The sequence below is a fragment of the Sturnira hondurensis genome, unplaced genomic scaffold (genome assembly GCF_014824575.4).
Source record: "Sturnira hondurensis isolate 20B ecotype Veracruz unplaced genomic scaffold, ASM1482457v3 Scaffold0023357, whole genome shotgun sequence".
NCBI classification, from domain to species: domain Eukaryota; kingdom Metazoa; phylum Chordata; class Mammalia; order Chiroptera; family Phyllostomidae; genus Sturnira; species Sturnira hondurensis.
Window position 1 is genome coordinate 4,009,825 of NW_028095988.1, and position 24,267 is coordinate 4,034,091.

At 35.8% G+C, this 24,267-nt stretch overlaps 1 protein-coding gene across 2 annotated transcripts in view; it reads left to right on the forward strand.

Annotated features, from left to right (window-relative positions):
* STRN3 (striatin 3) overlaps positions 1 to 22,607 on the forward strand; it is a 116,827-nt gene extending 94,220 nt beyond the window's left edge. For both annotated transcript variants that reach the window (XM_037037603.1, XM_037037604.1), the window contains 9 exons: positions 205 to 338; positions 1,737 to 1,912; positions 2,063 to 2,110; positions 2,645 to 2,766; positions 6,787 to 6,954; positions 8,652 to 8,792; positions 14,656 to 14,763; positions 20,793 to 20,879; positions 20,960 to 22,607. In XM_037037603.1, coding sequence (XP_036893498.1) covers positions 205 to 338; positions 1,737 to 1,912; positions 2,063 to 2,110; positions 2,645 to 2,766; positions 6,787 to 6,954; positions 8,652 to 8,792; positions 14,656 to 14,763; positions 20,793 to 20,879; positions 20,960 to 21,129 — 1,154 coding nt within the window. In that variant the 3' untranslated portion in view covers positions 21,130 to 22,607. The remainder of the gene's footprint in view (positions 1 to 204; positions 339 to 1,736; positions 1,913 to 2,062; positions 2,111 to 2,644; positions 2,767 to 6,786; positions 6,955 to 8,651; positions 8,793 to 14,655; positions 14,764 to 20,792; positions 20,880 to 20,959) is intronic.
* The last annotated feature ends 1,660 nt before the right edge of the window (positions 22,608 to 24,267 follow it).

The following is a 24,267-nucleotide window of genomic DNA, read 5'->3' on the forward strand; positions in this document are numbered from 1 at the left end:
ATTTGTGGAAGATTATGTTGCAGTTTTTAAATAAATTTATTTATTGTTAGGTAATAGGATTTTTTTGAGTGGAAGAAATGAGGGAAGTGGGAAATAAAAATTATATTACTGTATTATAACTGTTAAGTGCTTACATTTCCCCCACAATATTGTCTTGTACTGTATGATTTTTCAGCATTTAAGAAGCGGTTTTGTTCTTTATAGCTGAACCAATAACGTTTCCATCTGGAGGAGGCAAGTCATTTATTATGGGTTCTGATGATGTTTTGTTAAGTGTACTGGGCCTTGGAGACCTTGCAGACTTGACGGTAACAAATGATGCAGACTATAGTTATGATGTAAGTGCAGTTTTATTTTTAATTTTTTAATGATTTAATAGAAGGCTCCTTATTTTTGGAAACACTTATAAAACAGAATTAATGTCAAGGTGCATGGAAAAAAGATAAGTTTAAATAAGCGTGTCAATATCTTGATTTGAAGTGACATGTAGTTTTTTATAACTGGTTTCTTTGCGGTATTTAAATTTTTCTTAGGCATTATGGTGGATTAGTTAGGAGTTCGGGATGATTGATTACTTTAAAATACTGGTCAATAAATATCTTGAGTAGTCAACTCTCAATTATTTACTCAAATTAAACCATTATTTACTCAAATTAAACCATATTTTGGTGTTAAGAGAAAAATAGATAACCCGAATCACTTACTTGCCTTCTGGAACTTCTTTAAAAAACATGTTTTGTTTTTGAACTTTAATTTTTTTAAGGATAATGTTAGTTTGTTGCCATTTCCTGATTTTTAGTCCTTGATTGGAGACATGGAGAGAGGATGGGAGGAGATGGGCAGGACAGTGTTAGAGGGCGAAACTAGTTTTGGATTAAGCTTTATAGACAACAAACATTCAATTGAGAGTTAACTATACTTGTTTAGATTGTGCATTAATGAAGTTGCAGTTTTTTAGCAAATTAATATTTTCCTTTTTTTAATAAGTTCATTCTGATGTTAACTTGGTTTTTAGAGACCAGCCTCAGTGGGCTCGATTATTATTATTAATATTTTAAAAGTACATAAGGAACTACTTATGGACTACTTTGGAAGAGGTTTCACAGTCTGTTTTTACAGATGGAGGAATAAAGATAAAAAGATCAACCTCTTATCGATATCAACAATGATAATGAAAATATTCTTAAAGTGTCTTTAGTTCACACTTTTGGAAAGTATCTTTAATAACTTCACATTGCTAATTTTCTAAATGACAACTGTATTATTAATGTTGTGCCCTTGGATTTAGGATAGTAATTTATATAATATTTAATGTTTTCATGTAAGGTATTGCAGCATGGTAGTGTTTTTTTTTTTGTTGTTTTTTTTTTTGCTGTTCTCCTCTGACATGAAATAGGACTTTTGGGTTTAATTTAATAATTAGGTAAAACAGACTAAGGGACTCCATTTGGTCTAAGTATTTGAAAGCTCATGAAATTATTATTCTTAGTTTTTATTAAATGATTTATTATAAAGTTTTTAAGGTACATGAAATTTGTACTGAACATTTTAGTGAAGCAGTTTTAAATATATATTTTAAACACACCAAAACAAAAGTTTTTGAGGTACATGAAATTTGTACTGAACATTTTAGCGAAGCAGTTTTATATATGTGTTTTAAACACACCAAAACAAACAAAAATTCCACATGCCTATCAATTTACTACTTTTATCACTATTGTGTTCTTTCTTTTTAGTTGCCTGCTAATAAAGATGCCTTTCGAAAGACGTGGAACCCCAAGTATACACTGCGTAGCCATTTTGATGGAGTGCGGGCATTAGCTTTTCATCCTGTAGAACCTGTGCTGGTTACTGCCTCTGAGGACCATACTCTGAAACTTTGGAACTTGCAAAAAACAGTTCCTGCCAAAAAGTAAGTGTTTTAATGTCAGCCTGTGGTTTCTTTCTTTTTTTTTTTTTCTAGATTTGCCAATCTTAACTAATGCCTCTTGGATATCAAACAGTGGTTTATGATGATTTAATTGCCTTCTTTTCCCCCACTCTTTTCCCCCCTCTCTTTCAGGAGTGCCTCTTTAGATGTGGAGCCTATCTACACATTCAGGGCCCACAAGTAAGTTTTATTGAATTGGTACTTAATTAACAAGGATAGTTATTGTTAACTATTTTTTTTTTATTTTTAATTCTCACCCAAGGACATTTTTCATTGCTTTTAAAGAGAGGGAAAGGGAGGGAGAAATAAAGAGCAAGAGAAACATCAATGTGAGAGAGAAACACCGATCAGTCACCTCTTGTATGCACCCCAGCTGGGGACCAAACCCACACTCCAGGCCTGTACCCTGCCTGACCAGAATCAAACCTGTGACCTTTCAGTTCATGGGATGATGCCAGGTTGACTGTCACCTGTTAACTATTACTAATCAACCCACAAATATTACAAAATTATAATAATGTTTGCTTTGTGTGAGAAAATAATATTTTGTTTAATTAGTAATTGTATTAGGAGAGTATGATCGGTACTATTGAAGTGCACATTTACCTTAAACAGTTTTTAGATACCACACAAATTCAGAGGTTGGGGGTGTGGATGTAGATGTGAATTTCTTTGTGAGCTTTTTAAGTAATTTTTTCTTCTTTCCTATAATAGTGGTCCTGTTCTATCATTAGCTATTAGTTCTAGTGGAGAACAGTGTTTTAGTGGTGGTATTGATGCAACCATCCAGTGGTGGAACATGCCTAGCCCTAATGTGGATCCATATGATACATATGGTAAGTAAAGGTTCAAAACTTGTTTTTTTAAGGGAATGGAGCTGGCAAAAGTAAATACCTCCCCTATAAGCTGGTTTTATGATGTTAGTCTCCTTGTTTAGTTATTCCATTTATCAGTAATTTACTTTATTAAAGAGAACAATCAAGAAATATGCCATGAGTATTTAAACCTGTAAGTTTTTATCTCTGTGGTATCTAAAAATGAAAAAAAAACTATTATTAAGATATTAACTTTAGTGCTAGTTACAAGAATAGAATAAAATTTAACATAAGGAACAATCTTTTAAACTTAAATAGTGTATATAGTTCAAATATATTTAACAGAAGACAGTAGAAACAAATAGGGACAGTAAGGACGTGTATCGGCACACCTTTTTGAGAACAAAAAAATCCTTGATTTAAAATAAATTTACAGATGTCACTTGTAGAATCTGTCGTACAGAAATACCTGTACATATATTCAGATGTATTTAAAGGGCATTGTTTGTAATTATAAAAAATTAAAACTAAGTGTTTATTATTGTGAGAATGATTAGGTAAATAGTAGTCTACTTAATGGGTGGTTCACTTAACAAGAACTTCAGCTCTCTGAAGTGTATGTATATTTAACATACACTTGGTGCCTAACTTTGCCAGATTTAGTGTTAAGGAGTACATCAAGAAATAAGAATGAGCCTGATGGAAAAAACAGACATTAAGCAGATAAGCAAGGGGGTGGAGTCTCCGTTATAAACTGTGATAAGTGCTATGAAGATACAGTATTCTGAGAGACAGTAACAGGTAGGACCTCCTTTAGGTGTGGTCTAAAATAGTGCCATTAAACCCAAAGTCTAGAGGATAAAAGGGTGCTTTCTGCATCTTCCGTTACCCAAGGTCAGCCGCAGCCCAAAAATGTTAAATGGAAAATTTCTGAAATAAACAGTTCACCAGTTTTATATTGCACTCTGTTCTGAGTAGTATGATGAAATTGAACACCATCTTGTTCCATCCTGCCCTAGATGTGAATTTTTTTTTTGTTCAGCATATCTACACTGTATAAACTACCTGCCCATTAGCTAGTTGGTGTCCACTGTGGTTATCAGGTCACTCTTGGTGTGGCAGTGCTTATGTTCCAGTAACCTTTATTTTACTTAATAATGGCCCTGAAGCACAAGAGTATTGATGTTGGCAATTTGAATATGCCTATTGGGTCAAAAAGTTTCACCTTTTCACTTAAAGAGGAAGAAAAAATAATCATGTACTGAGGCACTAAGATCTGTAGTAAGAACAGATCGTCTGTCCATGAAATTGTAAAGAAGGAAAAAACATGTGCTTGTGCTGGACCCAGGCAGTTGGAGGCACCCCATCCCCTCCCCTGTCCTTAGAAACTATGTTTTGCCTACTGATTGTTTTCACATTAAGAGTCATTTTCTATGATGTAGCCTTAAAATAGTAAGGCATAGTTGAGACTAACTGGATTGAATACATTACTAAACTCAGTTAAGACCTCTGTATGCACTTAAGATTCTACTTGTCTTGCTACCACTCAAAACAAGCCTTTTATGTAAATTTCCTTGCTTGTTAAATCTGCAGCCTACCGAAAAAAGAAAAAGATATTTCTGCTAGTTTGCTGGGAGAGGCTATATCCCATCACTTATTGTAATATATTATAATAATTGTTCTACACTTTAGTTATTGTTGTTAATATCTTAATATGCCTAATTTATAAATTAAACTATCATAGGCATGTATATATACAGGAAAACAGTATATAGGAGTTTGGTACTATCCGTGGTTTCAAGCATCCACTGGGGGTCTTGGAATATATCCCTCAAGGATAAGGTGGGACTACCATAAAGAATTTTAAGCCAGGAAGTGACCTGTAATTGTAGCGTTTAAAATAGTGACTGGCTGTTGAAAGTACATGAGGAGAGGAGTGGATGGAGGATACAAATTTAATGTTGTAAAGTTACGATATCGTGGACCAGTAGAGTAGATGACGGATGATGTTGCCAAGACTGAAGTGGTGGCAGAGCAGTTGGAGGCAGAGCAGTTGGAAAGAAGTGGGTTTGAGACACATTGGGGAGGCAGGATATAATGGGCAGACTCTACTGACAACTGGATTGAGTGGGTGAAGTGATAGATAGTGACTCTTTGACCTTGTTGTTTATTTTTAATAGCTTTATGGAGATATAATTCACAATAAAATTTACCCTTTGAAGTATACAGTAATTTTTACTGTATTCACAGGATTGTGCAACCGTTATCAATTTCTAATGCAGAACATTTTTATCACCACTTTTTGATATGAGCAATTGAATTATGGGATGGTAGCATTTTTATGGCGGTGGGGACAGAAGAGAAGTGAGAAGATAAAAGATGATGGATTTGGTTTTTAGGCATGGCAACACCATACAGCTAATATTAATATTAAGATGTGAGAATGGATGGTATAATACAGAATGTGTTGTATAGGGTAAGAGACGAAACTCTGACATTGGGAGAGTAGCTAGCAAGAGTGCCAACAAAGGAAACTGAGAAAGTACTAACCTTTAAAGTTAGAGGACGTGCAAGAGAGTACGGGATCAATGAAAACATACCAAAAGAAGAAACCATTTTGAGAAGAAAGAAGCAGACTGCTCTTTCAAGTGTTGCTTGGAGGTCTAATAATATGAGGATAGAAAGATTCCTCTTTATATGGGACAAAAATAGGTCACCCACATTTTGGCCAGGCAGAGAGAGATGCTGTGGCTGAAACCAGAGGGTAAAGGGACCTCTGGGTAACCTATCAAGGCATACACTGTGGGCGAAAAGCAATGTAATGAGAATATGAAAGAAAAAAATTTTATGAAATTTGGTAGAAGAGTTTATCATTGGTGATTTTAGCAAGGGTTATTGTGGTGATGGTATCAGAAACTATATTAGAGTGATTTGGAGGGTAAATGAGGGCTAAAAACATATTTACTCTGTGCTTTTCTACTGTTTGGAAGAAGGGTGATGTAAGGTTAATGAAGGTTTTTGTTTAGGTTGAGAGATGCTGAAACATATTTGTTTGCTTGTGGATCCCAAGGAGTAGGAGAGTTTTTCTAGTAGGGGAAATGTCAAACATGAAAACGAGTTATTAAGTTGAATGGAATTCAGAGTACATCTGATACAATTAGCCTTTAGGAAGGAGGACAATTCCTTACTCGTATCTGCACAGAGAAGATGGTTTTCAATACTAGTAGATTTATAGATTGGGAGGACTCTATTTCAGTGCTATATTTTCTCAGTGAACTATGAAAGAAAATCAGTTATTTGTGAGGAAAAGAGGTTGGGAACTGTAAGAATTACAGAGTTGATAAGATATATCTGTGTAAAGTGAGAGTTTACTAGAGAAAAGGGTTGTAGGACAAATGGTGCACAATGTTACTAGCCACCATATCCATCAGGTAATGAATAGATAAATAAAATGTAGTGTATCCATACCATGGAATAGTATTCGACAATGAAAAGGAATTAGGTACTGGTACATGCGACAACATGGATGAACCTTGAACTAGTACACCAAGTGAAAGAAGCAGTCACAAAAGGCCACTTGCATGAAAATGTCCAGAGTAGGCACACTGTAGAACTGAAGTAAAGTAGACCAGTGGTTGCCCAGAGCTGTGGAAAGGCAGAGAGAAATTTGGAGGAAATGGCTAAGTGATGAAAGTGCCCTAGAAGTGGTATGGTGATGATAGCACAACTCTGAATTTACTAGAAACCACTGAATTGTACACTTTAAATTGGTGACTGTACGGGATGAAAAGTGTAGCTCAGTAAAGCCATTTTTAAAGAAAATTTGTTGCTTATAGAAAATTGTGAAAAAATGCAAGAATATATTGAGGAAGGGGTTAAAAATGACCTGTAACTTCACAACTTAGAAGAGATGGCTATTGCATACACTTTGGTTTACCTTCTTATAGCTGGTATGTATAGTCTTATGCTTAATTATATGGTAAGTTATATTTATATACTTACAATGATTTTAGCTAATTGTTATTTTTTCCTTCTTTCCAGAGCCAAATGTTCTTGCTGGCACTTTAGTTGCTCATACAGATGCTGTCTGGGGTCTTGCTTATAGTGGCATAAAAAATCAATTACTATCTTGTTCAGCAGATGGCACTGTTAGGTTATGGAGTCCACAAGAAAAATTGCCATGTATTTGCACTTACAATGGAGACAAGGGTAAGTAAATTTTGCTTCTATGAGAAAAGCTAAATGTTCTTAAAATTTGAAAGCTAGAAAGGACAAACAGTTGATATACTATTTCTTTGCTGCTCCAGGAGATTTAATGAAAGATTTTAAAGCTTGTGATAATCTTTTTACTTTGTCATTTTATGACCAAGAAATATACTTTCCAAGTATATCCTGTAGTTCAGTGCTTCTTTTTACGTTTTTCAGGACATGTCCCATTGAAAAAATAAAACTATTTTTGTGTAACAGTGGAATAGACAAGTGAGGCTACTAAGAGGGACAGTACGAGGCTCTCTGCCTGCTCAAAGGGTCACAGTCTTGAGCAAACCTGCAAACCATATATGAACACACAGGTTGAGAAATCTAGCTGTAATCGTTGAAACGGCACCCATAACTAGGAAGAACAATGTTAAGTTACATGCCTAATTTCAGATTTTTTTCCTGTTAAATAGGGCTTTATTCTGTGTTACTTTTGCCAGTTACAATATATTACATATATTTGTATACTTGTATTGGTCTTATTTTCTAATTCATTTTTTAAGTTAGTTGTAAAAATCAGATTTCACATTTTTTTGCTCTAATTATCGTTTATATTCTACTGAAAACAAAATTGACAGAAGTGTAAATGTTTTCTTGTAAGCATGCCATTTCAGAAATGGGGTTAACTGTTTATTGACTTGCCAATGGCAATCTTTTTTTTAAATTTAATTCTTATTCAAGTACAGTTTTCTGTTTTATATTCCCTGCCCTGCGGGTCCCCCCCCCCATTTCACATTTTTATTAAAAGTATGTTTCGTTTTAGAACATTTCAGAGGAATAGTTTATGCTTAATTTTGTTGGTTCTCTTAGCTACCTTAATAATTCTGCTAATTTTTTAATTGCACAAGAGTTGAGATAAAAAATTTATTTAGATATTTATTTCTAACTTCAAGTAATTAATTGCTTGATTCCATACTTTATATAGTTGTGCATCCATCTGGCCAGTTGGCTTTATTATGTAAAGAGAGAAATTGTTGCTCAGGCCAATTAGGGGATAGTACTGCGTGAGTGAAGGCCGAAGTCCACATTCTGTTTTTACAGATCTGAGACTTGGACTTGTATTAGCTATTTGATAAGGCTAATAGGCTCAGACAGGTAAATAGTCTCCCGAGACAATGATGTGAAATGCTTGTCATTTTACAGTAAGAAATTTAATTTGCAAATGGGCCAAGATTCATGCAGGGTTTTCTTCCTCTTTTAAATGAAAATGCATGGAAAGTAACTTTTGTGCACATCTATTCTCACTTTAAGAGCCCTCTAGCTATATTTTTTTATAATGTTAAATAGAATGTTATAAAAAGTTTTTAAATAATTGAGGGAAGGTTACTTATTACCACTCACCATCCTAACACAATTGCTGTTTTTCATTATTAACATCATTTCAAGAATATTTTAGCCCTGCCTGGGTAGCTCAGGCAATTAAAGCATCATCCTGATACACCAGGGTTGCAGGTTCCATCCCCAGTGAGGCCACATACAAGAATAAACCAATGAATTCATAAATAAGTGTAACGACACATTAATACTTCTCTTTCTCAAGTTAATTTTTAAATTTTAAAAAGAATATTTGAATTCCTTTTTCTCAAATCAGAAAGCCAGAGATTTCTAAATTACTGTATTTACACTGTTTCTCTTTGGGCTCCTTTCAGAGCATGGGATACCTACATCTGTTGACTTTATAGGGTGTGATCCAGCTCATATGGTGACCTCTTTCAACACTGGTAGTACAGTAATTTATGATTTAGAAACATCACAGTCATTGGTGATGCTTTCATCACAGATAGATTCTGGTAAGTTTTCATGGATTTCTTTGAAACTTATACAACAGAGGGTGATATTTTAATTTTCACATTTTGACTCTGAATTTAAGATGGAAAACAGTTTCAATGTGTTACAAGTGAACTTATTTACATTATTTCTGCTGTTTCCTCAAATTATGCTTAAAAGTTGGGTATGTATGAGGACACAGGAGTAAGTGGAGCAATATAAAGGTGAAAGCAAGGGAAATAATTTTAAATTTTTAAAGGAAATACATATGGAACTAGTGAAAATAATGCAGCTCCTATATTTATGTATAAATGGCCAGTGTTGTAAGTATAGGATATGGTTTGTGTTCTGCACTTTATTTAAATGGGAGTCCAAATACCACCCTGCATTGTGATTGGGCAGATAGGTCGTTCCCGTCTCTTCTGTAGCTTTCCCCTCCATTTCTTATTTCCTTTGCATTTTAAATGTTTATTTTTTAAGAATATTTTATTGATTGTGCTATGCAGTTGCTCCAGTTTCTTTTTACCCCTTTACCCCACTCTGCTCAGTACCCCTATTCCCTCCAGCATTCTTCCCCCTTAGTTCACATCCATGGGTCATACATACAAGTTCTTTAGCTTCTCCATTTTTTATACTACCCTTAACCTTCCCCTGTTTATTTTGTACTTAACCAACTATGCTTTTTATTTCCTGTACCTTTTTCCTCATTCTCCCCCCTCTCCCTCCCCACTGGTAACCCTCCATGTGATTGCCATTTCGGTGATTCTGTTCCTGTTTTAGTTGTTTGCTTAGTGTGTTTTTGTTTTTGTTTTTGTTTCTTTAGGTTCACTTGTTAATAATTGTAAATGCATTGTCATTGTACTGTTCATAGTTTTGATCTTTTTCTTGATAAGTCCCTTTAACATTTCATGTAATAAGGCCTTGGGTGATGATGAACTCCTTTAACTTGACCTTATCTGGGAAGCACTTTATATGTCTTTCCATTCTAAATGATAGCTTTGCTGGATAGAGTAATCTTGGATGTAGGTCCTTGATTTTCATGACTTTGAATACTTCTTTTGAGTCCCTTCTTGCCTGTAAGTTTCTTTTGAGAAATCAGCTAATAGTTTTATAGGAACTCCTTTGTAGATAACTCTTCTTTTCTCTTGGTGCTTTTAAAATTCTCTCCTTTTCTTTGATCTTTGACCTTTTAATTATGCTGTGTCTTGGTATGTTCCTCCTTGGGTCCAACTTCTTTGGGAGGACTCTGAGCTTTCTGGACATGTATGTCTGTTTCCTTCACCATATGGGGAAGTTTTCCTACATTAATTTTTTTCAAATAAATTTTCAGTTTCTTGCCCTTTCTGTTCTCCTTCTGGTACCCCTGTGATTCAGATGTTGGAACATTTGAAGTTGTCCCAAAGGTTACTCAGCCTCTCCTCATTTTTTAAAAAATATATTTTATTGATTATACCATTACAGTTGTTCTATTCCCCCCTTCATTCCCCTCCAACCGCATATTCCCTCTCCCACCATTCTCCCCCCCTTAGTTTATAACCACATGTCTCAAGTTCTTTAGATTCTATATTTCCCATACTATTCTTGCCCTCCCCCTATCTATTTTCTACCTATCATCTATGCTACTTATTTTCTGTACCTTCTCCCCCCTTCTCCTCCTCCCACTCCCCTGTTGCTAACCCTCCATATGTTCTTCATTTCTGTGATTCTGCTCCTGATCTAGCTGTCCTCTTGGTTTGCTTTTGTTTTAGGTGTGGTTGTTACTAACTGTGAGTTTGCTGTCCTTTCACTGTTCATATTTTTCATCTTCTTTTTCTTATATAAGTCCCTTTAGCATTTCATATAATAAGGGCTTGGTGATGATGAACTCCTTGAACTTGACATTACCCGAGAAGCACTTTATCTGTCCTGCCATTCTAAATGAAAGTTTTGCTGGATAAAGCAATCTTGGCTGTAGGTCTTTGGATTTCATGACTTGGAATACTTCTTTCCAGCCCCTTCTTGCCTGTAAGGTCTCTTTTGAGAAATCCGCTGACAGTCTGATGGGTACTCCTTTGTAGGTGACTGTCCCCTTATCCCTTGCTGCTTCTAGGATTCTCTCCTTCATTTTAGTCTTGGCTAATGTAATTATGATGTGCCTTGGTGTGTTCCTTCTTGGGTCCAACTTCTTTGGCACTCTCTGAGCTTCCTGGATTTCCTGGAAGTCTATTTCCTTTGCCAGACTGGGGAAGTTCTCCTTTATTATTTGTTCAAATAAGTTTTCCACTCGTGGCTGTTTCTTTCCCCCTTCTGGTACCCCTATAATCCGGATGTTGGAACGTTTAAAGATGTCCTGGAGGTTCCTAAGCCTCTCCTCATTTTTTTGAATTCTCATTTCTTCATTCCTTTCTGGTGGGATGTTTTGTTCTTCCTTCTGGTCCATTCCATTGATTTGAGTCCCAGTTTCCTTTCCATCACTATTGGTTTCCTGTGCATCTCCCTTCATTTCAATTAGTTTAGCCTTCATATGTTCCTCTAATTTGTGACTATATTCCTCTAATTTGTGACTATAATCAACCAGTTCTGTGAGCATCCTGATAAACAGTGTCTTGAACTGTGCTTCTGAGAGGCTGGCAATCTCTCGGTCACTGAGAGTTATAGGCTCTGGGACTTTGAGTTCTTCTTGCACCATCTTTTGGGATGTTTGTGCCTGTTACGTAGCAGGATTGGAGCCCTAGGTGTTCACCAGAGCAGGGCCACTCAGTCGCTGTGTTGTGATGCTGTATGTGGGGGCAGGGTCAAAGAGGAGCAATGGCGTCTCATCTGCCGCCTCCTGCTGTGGCCCCCACAGGTTTCGCAGCTGCCACCGTCACCTGGGCCTGTGCATTTCGTCCCATTGCACGAGAGTGCGCCACCGCTGTTAGCCCTCCACTGGGTTTGCCCCCTGGGGCCTGCATGGTCCGTCTCACTCTGTGCGAATGTGCGACCACAGTCAGTCTGCCCCACACCATGACTGGGGCCGGGCTACTTGCGCCCCTAGGTGGGGGGATCTTTTCTGCCCGACCCTGGTCCGCTCGCTGCTGGCTCCGCCCCTCTTACCGTCCCGATTGAAGGGTTAGTTGTTGTCGGACTTCCATATAATTCAATTTTCTGTTCTTTGGCTGTGTCTTTGTTCTCCAAACCTTTGTTGTATTCAAACTTGGTTGTGGGAGAAGGCACAGTGTTTCCACCTACGCCTCCATCTTGGTGGAAGTCCCCTCTCCTCATTTTTTTAAAATTCTTGTTTCTTTATTCTGTTCTGATTGAATGCTTAATTCTTCCTTTTGTTCAAAATTGTTGGTGTAAGTCCTGGCTTTCATTACCCCTCATTGTTGGTTCCCTGTATATTTTTCTTTATTTCACTTTGCATAGCCTTCACTTCTTCCTTTGTTTTGCAATCATACTGTCATTTCTGTGAGCATTCTGATTACCATGTTCTGAACTCTGCATCTGATAGGCTGTCTGTCTCCTTGTCACTTAGTTGTTTTTCTGGAGTTCTGATCTGTTCTTTCATTTGGGCCATATTTTTTTTATCTTGGTGCACCTGTTATGTTGTAAGGGGCAGAGCCTTCAGAGTACATCAGGGCGGGGTAGCACACTTGAGTTGCAGCGCTGTATTGAGGGGGAGGGGTCAGAGAAGGAACAGTACTCCTTGCTCAGTTCTCGCTCTGCTTTCAGTCACTTTCCACAATTCTTATTTATTTTTTAATTACAATTTACATTCAGTTCTATTTTGTATTAGTTTCAGGTGTAGAGCATAGTGATTAGACAATCATACTCTACAGAGTGGTCCCCCCCAATATTTTAAGTATCCCACCTGGCACTGTACATAGTTATTACAACATTATTGACTATATTTTCTATGTTGTGCCTCCTTGCATTTTTTATTGAAAAAATTGGGCAGTTTGACTGTAGAGTTTTTCACAGTCTATAGTTTGCTAGTTACATACTTGAGGTATCATTTAACAAGCTCCTCTGTTCATTTTACTTACTGTAATTTGGTTATAGATTTTAGAGCCCTATTCAAATTCAGGTTCAGTGTTTCTGTCTTCACTTTAAAAATTTGTAATGCTTTTAGCAAGACCACTTTATAGTAATTTATGAATTTTTATCAAAAGTAAATATTGTCTGTTTGTGTATCTTCTTATCTTTATAGTCTTGATAATCATTACCTGGGTCCATTAACTCATTAACTGTTTAAAAATGATTTTCTAATTCTATTATTCTCCATTTTTTTAAAGCTAGAATACTTATTAAAACCCACATCAATAATTTGGTATTCTGTAGTTAGATTATAAAGGAAAAAGCAAGATAAATGACTGATTTTTCCCCTCATTATTTACCAGCTTTCATGATAATGATAATGAGGTTTTCCCTGGCTGACTCAGTAGATAACCAGTGAGTCTGTTAGGTGTTGTTTGTTTTTATTATCATAATCTCTCTTGGACATAAATGTGTTTGATTTGTTTCAATCTATGACAGGTATCATCTGTATTGCTACTCAGGATGTTTCATCTTTGGCCAGTGGGAGTTTATTCAAGTTGGCTCCTGAGTTCTTTTCACATGACTCTGGTAGTCGTCGATAGATTTCTAGGTTTATCTAGCTTATTTGTGCCCCAGATCTGAAATCAGCCGTTTCTCTGAAGAACCATGGTTTCTTTCAGTGGAAAATGGCATTTAGAGACTATAGACTAGGTACTAGGCTAATTGAGTTGGTCCTCGTGGCTTTTATAGCTCTTGAGTTGGTCATTGACCTGGGCTTTTCAGTGGACAGAGCTATAAATACATTTTTAAAAATTGATAAATTTATCCAAGTTCTTCTAATTCAAATTCAGTATTATCTCATTGGTTTTTATGTCTTTACCTCATTTTAACTATACCAGAACTCTTGGTTCTTATCAAAGTCATCAGAATCTCTCATTTTGTTTGTCCCACAGTATACATACAGTTGTCTGAAAAAATAGTGCTACCAACACCACTGCCAGTGGTTTAGTTGTTGAAAATACTTTGTACTTAGAGTAGAATCCACCAGGCATGGGCAGCCTAGTTACTGTGCTTTACGTCACTGAACGAATTATTTGTGTTTATACCACAAATTTGTGTTTATAATTGGATATATCATTATGTTCATTTGTTTAATTTTACTACTGATTTTTTGTGATTTTTAAAAAATTATTTTGTTATTATGCAGAACATTTAAATACTCAAAGAAGAGTTTTTCCCAATGTCTTTTCACTTGGTTCCTCTCTTCCTCTTTTACACGTAATTACACACACACACACATGTGCGGGCATTTCTTCGTAGTGTGTTTATCTTCAGTTAAGAGTTCCTGTATGTGTGTGGAATAATTGATTTACTTAAAGTCTAGTAATGTTAATGGTGTTTCCCCATTGTTTTGATTCTTCTCTGTTCGCCCTCCTTGCTAAGGAAAAGATCTCATTCCTAAGGACATTAATTTTTGTTTAATATCCTTTGATTTATGTCAGTATGGGTAGGATGGGGATTGTTCCTTGCAGATATCTAACGATCACTTACGAATTTTCCTTAAATGTGTATAATTCTTTTATGGGCTATTTATTAAAAGTAAGTTTTGTAAGAATTCTAAACCACCTACATTAAAATACTTAAAAATTTTTCTAATATTGAGCCCCATACTGTGCTTATTGTATGACATGATAGCTTAAACATTTATTTTTTTAAGAACTTTGGTATCTCAAGATTCCTAGCTTTAGTTCTGAGCGGGGTTTTGTTTTAACTAAAACTTTTATTTTTCTTACTTTCATTTTTATTTGTATAAGAATTTAAAATGTCACCATCCAGCTTCTGACTGAAGATTTGAATTGTAGTTCATTATCTTCCATTATTTTTCAGATTTACAGTCCAGTAACCACATTAATAGAGTAGTAAGTCATCCCACACTTCCTGTTACAATAACTGCTCATGAAGATAGACACATCAAGTTTTTTGACAATAAAACGGGTAAGTAGGTTGTCTTATTTTCTTTCATATAAATAATTCTGTAAATTTAAGGTGGTCAGAAATGGTATTCTTTTATGTAAGATATATTAACTTTTAGGCTTCAAAATTGCCAAGTAAAACCATTTTAACCCAGATTTTTGCTTTAGTTATGTAGTATACTCATAATATATGTTGTTTTATCCTTCAGTATATAAATAATACCTTGCCTACTTATTATCATTTTTCATGTCATAGCAGTTAAATATAAATCCTTCCATTTGAAATTCTTCCCTGCATATTTTGTGATTTAGTATAGCCAAAGAGGTGTCTTTCTAGTATTTGGCATTTCAAATATGTTCTTAAAATTATTTCTCAGTGGATGGAGTGATGATACAGTGGAAATTGTTTTATTGTCTTCTTTCCTGTATTTCTTGTCAGAAAACAAATCAAACATTAATGTGGCCATAGAGTTTCTTTAAGGTCCCCAGTTCCATCTGTCATCACCTTCGTACTACATAAAATTGTTTGCTTTTAGCCCTGGCTGGTGTAGCTCAGTGGATTGAGCGCGGACCTGCGAACCACACGATCGCGGTTCGATTCCCAGTCAGGGCACATGCCTGGGTTGCAGGCCAGTTCCCAGCAGGGAACATATGAGAGGCAACCACACATTGATATTTCTCTCCCTCTCTCCTTCCTTTCCCCTCTAAAGATAAATAAATAAAATTTTAAAAAATAGTTTGCTTTCTTTCAGGGAAGCTCTGACTGCTAGAGAGGCTTCTTTGAGGGGAAGCTAAAACCAGAGATATGGGAGGACTTCCACTTAAGATACTTAAATCTTAATTGCAACATTATTGCAGGGCGAGAATTTATCAAGCGAGAGGGTAAAACAGAAGATGGATTTCTCTTTGAAGGTTATATAGCACATGGTCGTAATTTTTAGTCTTTAGAATCTTATATAAATTCCTTTGTTCAAATAACACTTTTCATGGACCAGATGCTTTTTAACTCAGAATGGTTGAGAAGGGGGTGGATGCTCACAGGACAGTACATTTCACAGGAAAGCCGATTCATTTTCATGTAGATGTTCACAGTTTAACACCTTATCAACAAGTCTTGGAACATTTTATGAAGCCTAAAGATCTTCCTCTGCTGCAAGAACAGTAGTAATTTCCTTTCCTGTATTTCTTAAAAGATCCTTTTTTATTAAAATTTTCCATTTGTAAGGGAAGGTTCAGGGATTTCAGTGTTCAGAATTCTACCAATTCTGTTATTTCTGTTAAATAGTCTAGCATCTTACCTTTAGTGGGAAGAAATTGAAGCAATGGCCTCTGAACAATGGAAAAATTCTTTTTAAATCAACCTCTCTCACTTTCACACACAGGCACACACACACAACATTGAGGTAAGTTAAACTATAAATTGTGTTCACATATATTGTTTTCCAAGAAATCCTTTGAAAAAATGCTGATTCATTGAAACGTGATAAATAAGATTATCCCCATAACTGATATTTTTGGTTGGCTAAATTGTTAACAGAATATTATTCTATCAAATGGATTTGTATATTTATTGAATTTTTAATTTGAAACAAATCATAATATGAGTGAGTTCAATAAATATTTAGATTTTAACAACAAATATATTTAGCATTTTGTATTTGTTACTGCACTGCCTACTGCATGTATAAGATGTGGTTTCTGCTTTCTGGGGACCTACTGTTTGGGGAAAATAGGGTGTGTGGGTGTGAACACTTACACGTACATGTAGTAACATGAACCCTGCTGGATAAAGGTGTCTTCAGAGAGTGAGGGTTTGAGCTTTGCCTTGAGGCAATGATAGGGTACTTTTTTTGTGTGAAGAAGGTAGTAGGAAATTTCAGGTAAGGGCATATTTTGATCAGAGGCTTAGTGGGAGGTACTTTGGTTGACACCAAAGTTTTTTTTACAGAAAAGCCAAAGAGGAGGTAAGTTTGGAACAGGAAAACTTGAGAACTTTTCAGAATCAGGCAAAGAATAATGAACTTTTGTTTTCTGCTATGCACTATGAAAACTACTTAAAATATTTGAGCAGGGGCTTACAAGATCTATTTAGAAAGATTATTTAAGTCATATTATGTGTTAGATCTTTGACTTTAAATTAAAGTTTATAATTTCTACTGATTGTTATAGAAAGATCTTTGGGACTCATGATTTTTTTGATGTTAGTAGAGGCGCAAATCAGTTGCATATACTGTGCTGAGACACTTAGATAGTGAGTGAGTCTGAGAAAAGGTGTAGTACAAGGGAAGAATGTGAAGAAGTTGGAGGAAGGAGGTCTTGAAATGGCTGTGAACTCCTTCAGCAGAATTTATTGACTCTGCCGTATCCTTTGCACAGTTCTCACTGCTTCATAAACAAAACAAAATGTCCTGTCTTCTTGGAGCTTAATGATAATTTGTTTACTGTAAATGAGACACTGTTCTATTTGATATACACGTATTAACACCTTTGCACTTCTAGTAGCCCTGTAAGTGGTATGTAATACTATTGTTACAGAGCAGGGCCAAGGCGGGGCATGATACATTATTACCGAAAGGACCCCCGACTAGATTCGCTTGTCTGCCGCCAGAGGAAAGATGTCTCTTGATGCCAGAGATTTGTGAAATATTTATTTAAAGCTATGCAGACTTAAAGTAGTGGCCTAATGGCTTCATTAAAATACTAAAGTCCTTTAGGATACCCACAGATGCACACTGTCCTTTCTTCTCCCTCTGCCTTAATCTGGGATGCTGTATCTCAGGAAAAGAAGCAGAAGTCTGTCATTCAGGCTCCTGGCATCATCAGCTGTGTTGCCATTCAGGCAGGATCTCCATTTAATCCAAAGTCATGTGGTGCCTTCTCATGTCCCACCAACGGAAGTCCTTGCACCCTTCTTCCAGGCAAAGCCTCTCCTGCTTCCTAGGCCACATGGCCAACGGGCTTGCCCCAAAGCCACGTGGTCATCACTCTTGCAAAGCTGCTAAGGTCTCCACTCTGCCAAAACCACATGGTTCTCTCTCGGCAAAGCTGTGGGGGTCCCCACCCTGGCCAAAGCCATGTGATTCTCTGTCTCAGCATGGCTGCCGAGTGTGGGTTTCAATCCCCCCACCAGCCTTCCTCTGTATCCCTATTTCCGACTCCTCTACAAGCAGTTACATCTACCAGCATTCCTGTATTATTCCAAGTTTACTGGGCTGCCATCATGAGTCTGGGCAGGTGTGGCCCCATGTCATGGAGCCAATCTTGTCCAAGCTTTCACACAGACACTGTAACCAGAGGGAGCTGCCCCCCAGTTACATCTTGGGTAGAATCCCCTTCCATCCCCCTGTCTCAAAGCATGGCCACAGCCATTTAACATATCTATGCAACCAGTTACATGTTATAGATATGTTAAATGACCATGCCAGAGGTTAGCTGCAAAGCTGTTGCTATGCAAAACAGCCCTGCATGTTCCTGCTCCATGTGTCCCTTCCCCCAACTCACACCTGTCAGGGGGAAGGAGTCAGGACATCCTATATATCTTTCTAATATTTTCTGGACACCTTGAGTTCTGGACCCCATTCCATATCTCTACTTGGGGCCCCCCTCGTGGCTGCACACTGTTTCGCTATTACATCCACTTTACAATTGACATAAAAGACTTAAAAGAAGTTAAATAATTTGTGTGGTGTTGCACAGCAGAGGAAAAATTGCAAGGCTGGGATTCAAACCCAGGCAGTTTGCTTCTAGAATCTACATGCTTTATATCAGTCTGTTTCTTCTCCATTTCATAGAGGCCCCCAGTAAGATTTCCCAAGTCAAAGGGCTTAAGGGGCCAGGGAGGGGAGAACAAGTGACTGTTACAGAAGGATTGAGTTAATCTTGGTGGAGGAAGAAGGGTGGTAGGAGAGGCATGGAGCCAAAGTGAGATTGGTTAAATGTGAGAAATACAAGTGTTGCTGAAGGAGAGGTCTTAATTCTGGCGAGGGGTCAGAAGCTTTATGACCTGTGTGTAGTTACCAGTGGAAGCCCATTAGCCAACTTGGTTCAGTATGTCACCTCTGTCCACAAGGCCCAGTCAGAAGGGGGAGGGACTCACTTTTTGAAGTGACTTTATGGAGAAGAAGGGTTGATTATAAATTGACTTAACATATGTGTAAAGGTTAGTTGAATGCACAGGTAGGAGAGTTAGAGTTAAACTTGGAAAATTACTGCACCCTTAAAGAAATGGGTAGGTCTGCTATTTGGGGGAAAGAGTTCTTCCCCCCAAATAGCAGGGGAAAGGACATCTTAAATTTAGGACATACAGGGTCATTCTTAGGGAAAAAGTCAACTAGATTGTGCATTAAGAGTTACCATCATAGACTTGACACTAAGGAAGCTAATGATGCTTGTTAGTTAACCCCCAATGTTTGGAGATTGTTGTCCTGGGGGCCATTTCACATTAAGGGTGGTTTTTTGTTTGTTTTTAAAAAGGAATATGGAGTGGAATGGATTCTAGAATGGATAGGTGAATAATGCTGGACTGAGCAATTGAAGATAGTATGTTAAATGATATTTTCGGACCTCAGTTGTACTTTGGTTGTAGTTTTGGTCCTCAATATAGCAGAGGAGAATCTCAACTTATTCTGTTAATTCTAGTATTAATGGGAACAGACAAATGTGATTTGAAAGGATGAGAAACTTTAATGTTGCCTTCAATTGATAAGTGTTTAGTGTTGCCAGAAATCGATAGGACTTTTTATATTTTCAGAGAAACTTTCACATATGTTGTGGTTTTGTATTCAGGTCAATAGCAGTAGCCCCGTGACAAATAACAAAAATAGACATATTTCATATTCCAGTATGGAATATCATCAGGGGACTTAGAAGCATAGCAAATAATTGTACCTAGAATTCTCGAGAAGGCCTCCGGTGTCTCGTTAGGAAGCCCAGGCATTGGAGTAATATTCATTGCTGAATGAAAGGGGACATTTACATTTGTCAGTATTTGCTATTTTATTCCCTCCTTGGATAGATCATACTTGGTGTTGCTTTCCATCTATCAGAAGCATATATTGCCAGTGCAGAGGCCGATGTCTTGCCCCAGAGTATTTGTGCAGGACAACTTTGTGTTTACAACTTGTTTTTAATTTCAACTTGATCTTGAATCCCATTTGGTTGCCACATCTCCAGGGAAGGTATTCAGTAAATTATGTTTTGCAAAGTAGTGTTTTCATTACTTTCCGAAGAAATCTGGAATAATGATATACTGTCCCATCCTCTCTTCTTTCATGTTTCTAATGTATAAAATGTTGACATTTCAAAGGATAAATGAATTTGATGATACTAGAAATATTAGTTAGGAATGTATTCTCTGGCAATTTATTTATTACTAAGCCTATATATAAAATAATCTTTATATCCCTTAATGAGAAAGATTCTTTGTTTTCATTTTAATTCCAGTTCATGTAATCTTAAGTCTTTGATGCAACCCTGTAATCATTGTTTTCTACTGTCTATCACACACTGTCAAATTCATGTAACACTAATGTCTTTATTTAAAAGTACTGGGAAAGTTCTGTATCTGAATTTAAATTCTCTTTAAATGATTATTATAGTGCATGAACCTTGAAAACATCACACTGAGTAACAGAAGGTAGACTCATTAAGCCACATGTTGTGGTATGATTTTATTTGTATGAAGCATCCAAAATTGTCCCAACTATAAGGAAAGAAAGCAGATCATTGGTTACCAGGGACTTGGGGGAGGAGAGAAATGGGGAATGACTTTAATGGGTGCGGGGCTTCCTTTTACAGTGATGAAAATGTTCTGAACTGGATAATGGTGATGGTTGCACATCATGATGTGCAATATTTTAAAGGCCTCTGAATTTTACCCTCTCAAATGGTTAAAATGGTATTTTTGTTAGGTATATTTACCACAATAAAAAATTTGTTGTAGTGATTATCTCTTTTATGTTGATGCTATCTTATGGCTTCTAAAGTTAAGTATCTTTCAAGCTATTAAACATTTGTGAAAATTAATCTTCTCTGTTACTATGTTTTATTTAGGTAAAATGATCCATTCTATGGTAGCTCATTTGGATGCTGTTACAAGTCTAGCAGTAGATCCTAATGGAATCTATTTGATGTCTGGAAGTAAGTCTGAGCTTCCTATACTACACACAAACTTAGTAAAAGAATTGTTACATAATAATACTTTATTTGTTCTTTTACAGGCCATGACTGTTCTATTAGGTTGTGGAATTTGGACAGCAAGACATGTGTTCAAGAAATAACAGCACACAGAAAGAAATTAGATGAATCAATATATGACGTTGCTTTCCATCCATCAAAAGCATATATTGCTAGTGCAGGGGCTGATGCCCTTGCCAAAGTGTTTGTGTGAATCAATAGAAACTCGCATCATAACAACAGATTCGCTTGGACAGAAAGAGGGTCTGCATCACTGCCATCAGAAAAGGTTACTGATAAGACACTACATGTGATCTGCCTGGTGTAGGCTATTTAGGGCAGGCATAAGTTGGTGGAAATCACATCTTACTGTCAGGTTCATTAATTTAATTGTAATTACTGTATTTTGTGGGACAAAAAAAAAGGGACTCTAGTATTTGTGGCCTGTACTGGATACAAACTGAGCATATGTCTGTTTTCTAGTTATCTTTAAGCCAATGTGGAGTCTGACCTTACAAAAGGACTTTTATTTTGGACTCTGTGTGCTGCCTTAGGGTTAGGAATGTGGTGCTCTAGTTCGGGGGAAGTGAGCTCCAAGAGTAGTTTTTTTTTCATCTCTTAGCGATCTTCTGTTAATCAGTTGAATGCCACAGATTCCCTTTTAAACTTATTTTGCTTTAAAAAAAGAAGAAAATTTAACTTAAAATATTTTAGCATTAGTTGCACAAAATGTTTGGATAAAATTCTAGTTTTTATAAGTCTTTTTATATATTTAGCCTGTCACAACAGTGCTCAAGATTGTATTGAAGTTTTTCTGCAGTATAAACCCTAAAACAGATCTCACTGACCCGCTGCCGTGTAACCACACTCTTTCTTTTGCCTAATACAGCTCAGCTAAGTCCTTCCATAGATGCTAATCACCTTCTTCATCACATAATTGTCTTCATAAACCAAGGACTATTAAGTGTATTAAAGTGAAACAGTGGGGTTTAGTACTCCAATGAACTCTTAAAAAATTTTAAAAACTAACTAATCTTGGCATCCTATCACTATGTGATATTTTGTACATCTTATTGTATTTACAAGTTTATTTATCAAGGATTATCCATCTTGCTAATAGCTTATTATTTATTTCACTTTTTGTTGGTCTTTATATCCTTTTATTAATGTGCTAAAGGAACCTGTATATCTATTTTGGAACTCTTTGAATAGTCTAAAATAGACTAAAAATGGAATATTTTATAGTTGAAGTTACATACCAAGGTGATTCTCCCCAGATACATATGTTGGTTCACCATGATTCCAAACAACTATTATGTTCAAAAATAAGTGGAAAATATCTTGGAAATTTTTATTTGCATTACAAGTGGGATACAAAATTATTGAATCAGGATGCAGAAATTTGCTGTTTGGACTAGCTATCCTCGTTTTATTTTTTCAGATGTGCTTAATTTTATGGTGTAACTAAAGATTTTGTTTGTGTACTGCATGATTAAGACAATAAAATATTTTTTCTAGTCTTCCAAAAACCTTTTCTGATCAGTTAGAGAGTTTTGATGAGTTTTGTAACAAGGTTTTTGTTTTACAAACTATGAATCAGCAAATTTTTAAGATTGTACCACATAGCAAAAATACAACTGTTTAAAAATAATGTATATAAAATGCATATAATAAATATTAAATTGTGTACCTGTATGTTACTGTTGGCTACATTATTTTGTGTTGAATAATAAAGAGCAATACTTTATTCTCCATTGTTAAACTAGGAATCGAAGATGATTTCCTCAGTGAGTCCTTCATTTTTTAGGCCGTTCTTTTAAATTTTGTACTGTTTATTGATATTCTATTAAGATTACAACAGTTAACACTATTAAGAATGCTTTGCTAAATATATTACCCCACTTGGGGGTAATGAAATCTTATGTTGACATGAGTTAGGTATTTCAAAAAGAAAGGAAGAACACTAGAGATGAAGTTTGAAATCATTTCCTTAAACAGCCTGTTACTTTATTAAATCTGAGTCTCATTTATTTGTTTTGTCACTCCCATCTAGCTGTACTTGTTGCCACAAAAAAATTCGGCAGAAAATAAACTGCATTATTTGTTAATTAAAGGTTGTCCTTATAAATAATGTTTAGTATTAATATCTCAAAACTTTTTTCTTCAACAAGGTAATGTCCTTCTCCTTTGAAGGGAATTAATTGCAGATGGAATTAGAAGGTAACATTAGAAAACTTAATGTTCTGTTTCAGTGCGTACTGCAGGAAAAAAGCACATTGTGTGTACAGTGAAAAATTTTGGCATCTAGCATAAAAAAACCTAAGTGACAGTTTTGTTTTTACTGATGAACCATTAAAATTTCTCAGAACTTTTCATAAAATACTAGTTTTTTAGCTTTCGGAACTGATGATTCAATATAGTAATTTCTTTTACTAATTTAAGAGAACAAACTATTCCAAAGCTACTAGCATTTCTGGCAGTTATTCTAAACCAATGCACTAACTTTTCAACTGAAATGTGATGACCATTTCAATACATAAACATTCACCTCTTTTGGAATGTATTAAAACTGAAATAAATAAAAATTAGTGTGTATATATATATATATTTGTTCTCTTATCTACTTTGGTTGTATTTTTCTCTACAATATTAAACATTTGGGAAAAGACTAAAAATATAAAATCAATGTTATTTTTATTTTATTTGTGTGCTTCCATTTGTGACTTAGGGGAAATGGTACTTTAGCTATACTTTAAGAATATTTTTGACATTTAAAATATTTGTCTTTTTTGTATTTGCTATTCATGTATTTTTCTCATATTTCAAAATAAGTTACCCACTGAAAATGAATGTCTCATGTAATACATTTAAAGTTACAAATGTGCTAGTATATTTGAAATGTAGGAGTGCCTATAAAAGTTGGATTACAGTACATTTATTCTTTAAAAGATTTTACTTACTTTTAGAGAGTAGGAAAGAGAGGAAGAGAAATATCAACGAGCAAGAGATAAATTGGTTGTCTCTCACACACCTTCTCCTGGGAACCTGGCTTGCCACCCTGGCATGTGCCCTGACTGGGAATTGAACCAGTGATCTTTTGGTTCACAGGCCAGCAGCACTCAATCCATTGAACCACACCAGCCAGGGCAATAGTACATGTTTTTAAAAATCCTTTTTACTCCTTGTCCATTAACTCTATCATTATGTTTGCTTATACAAATAATTGATAGTAATAGATAAAGTATTTATTTCTGCTTCTTGCTGCTCTTTAAGCAAGAGTATTAGCTTCCCTAGTTACCTTGATACCTCAAAACTTTGTCCTTTACAGAATTAAAGAAAAAGCATTTTTTTT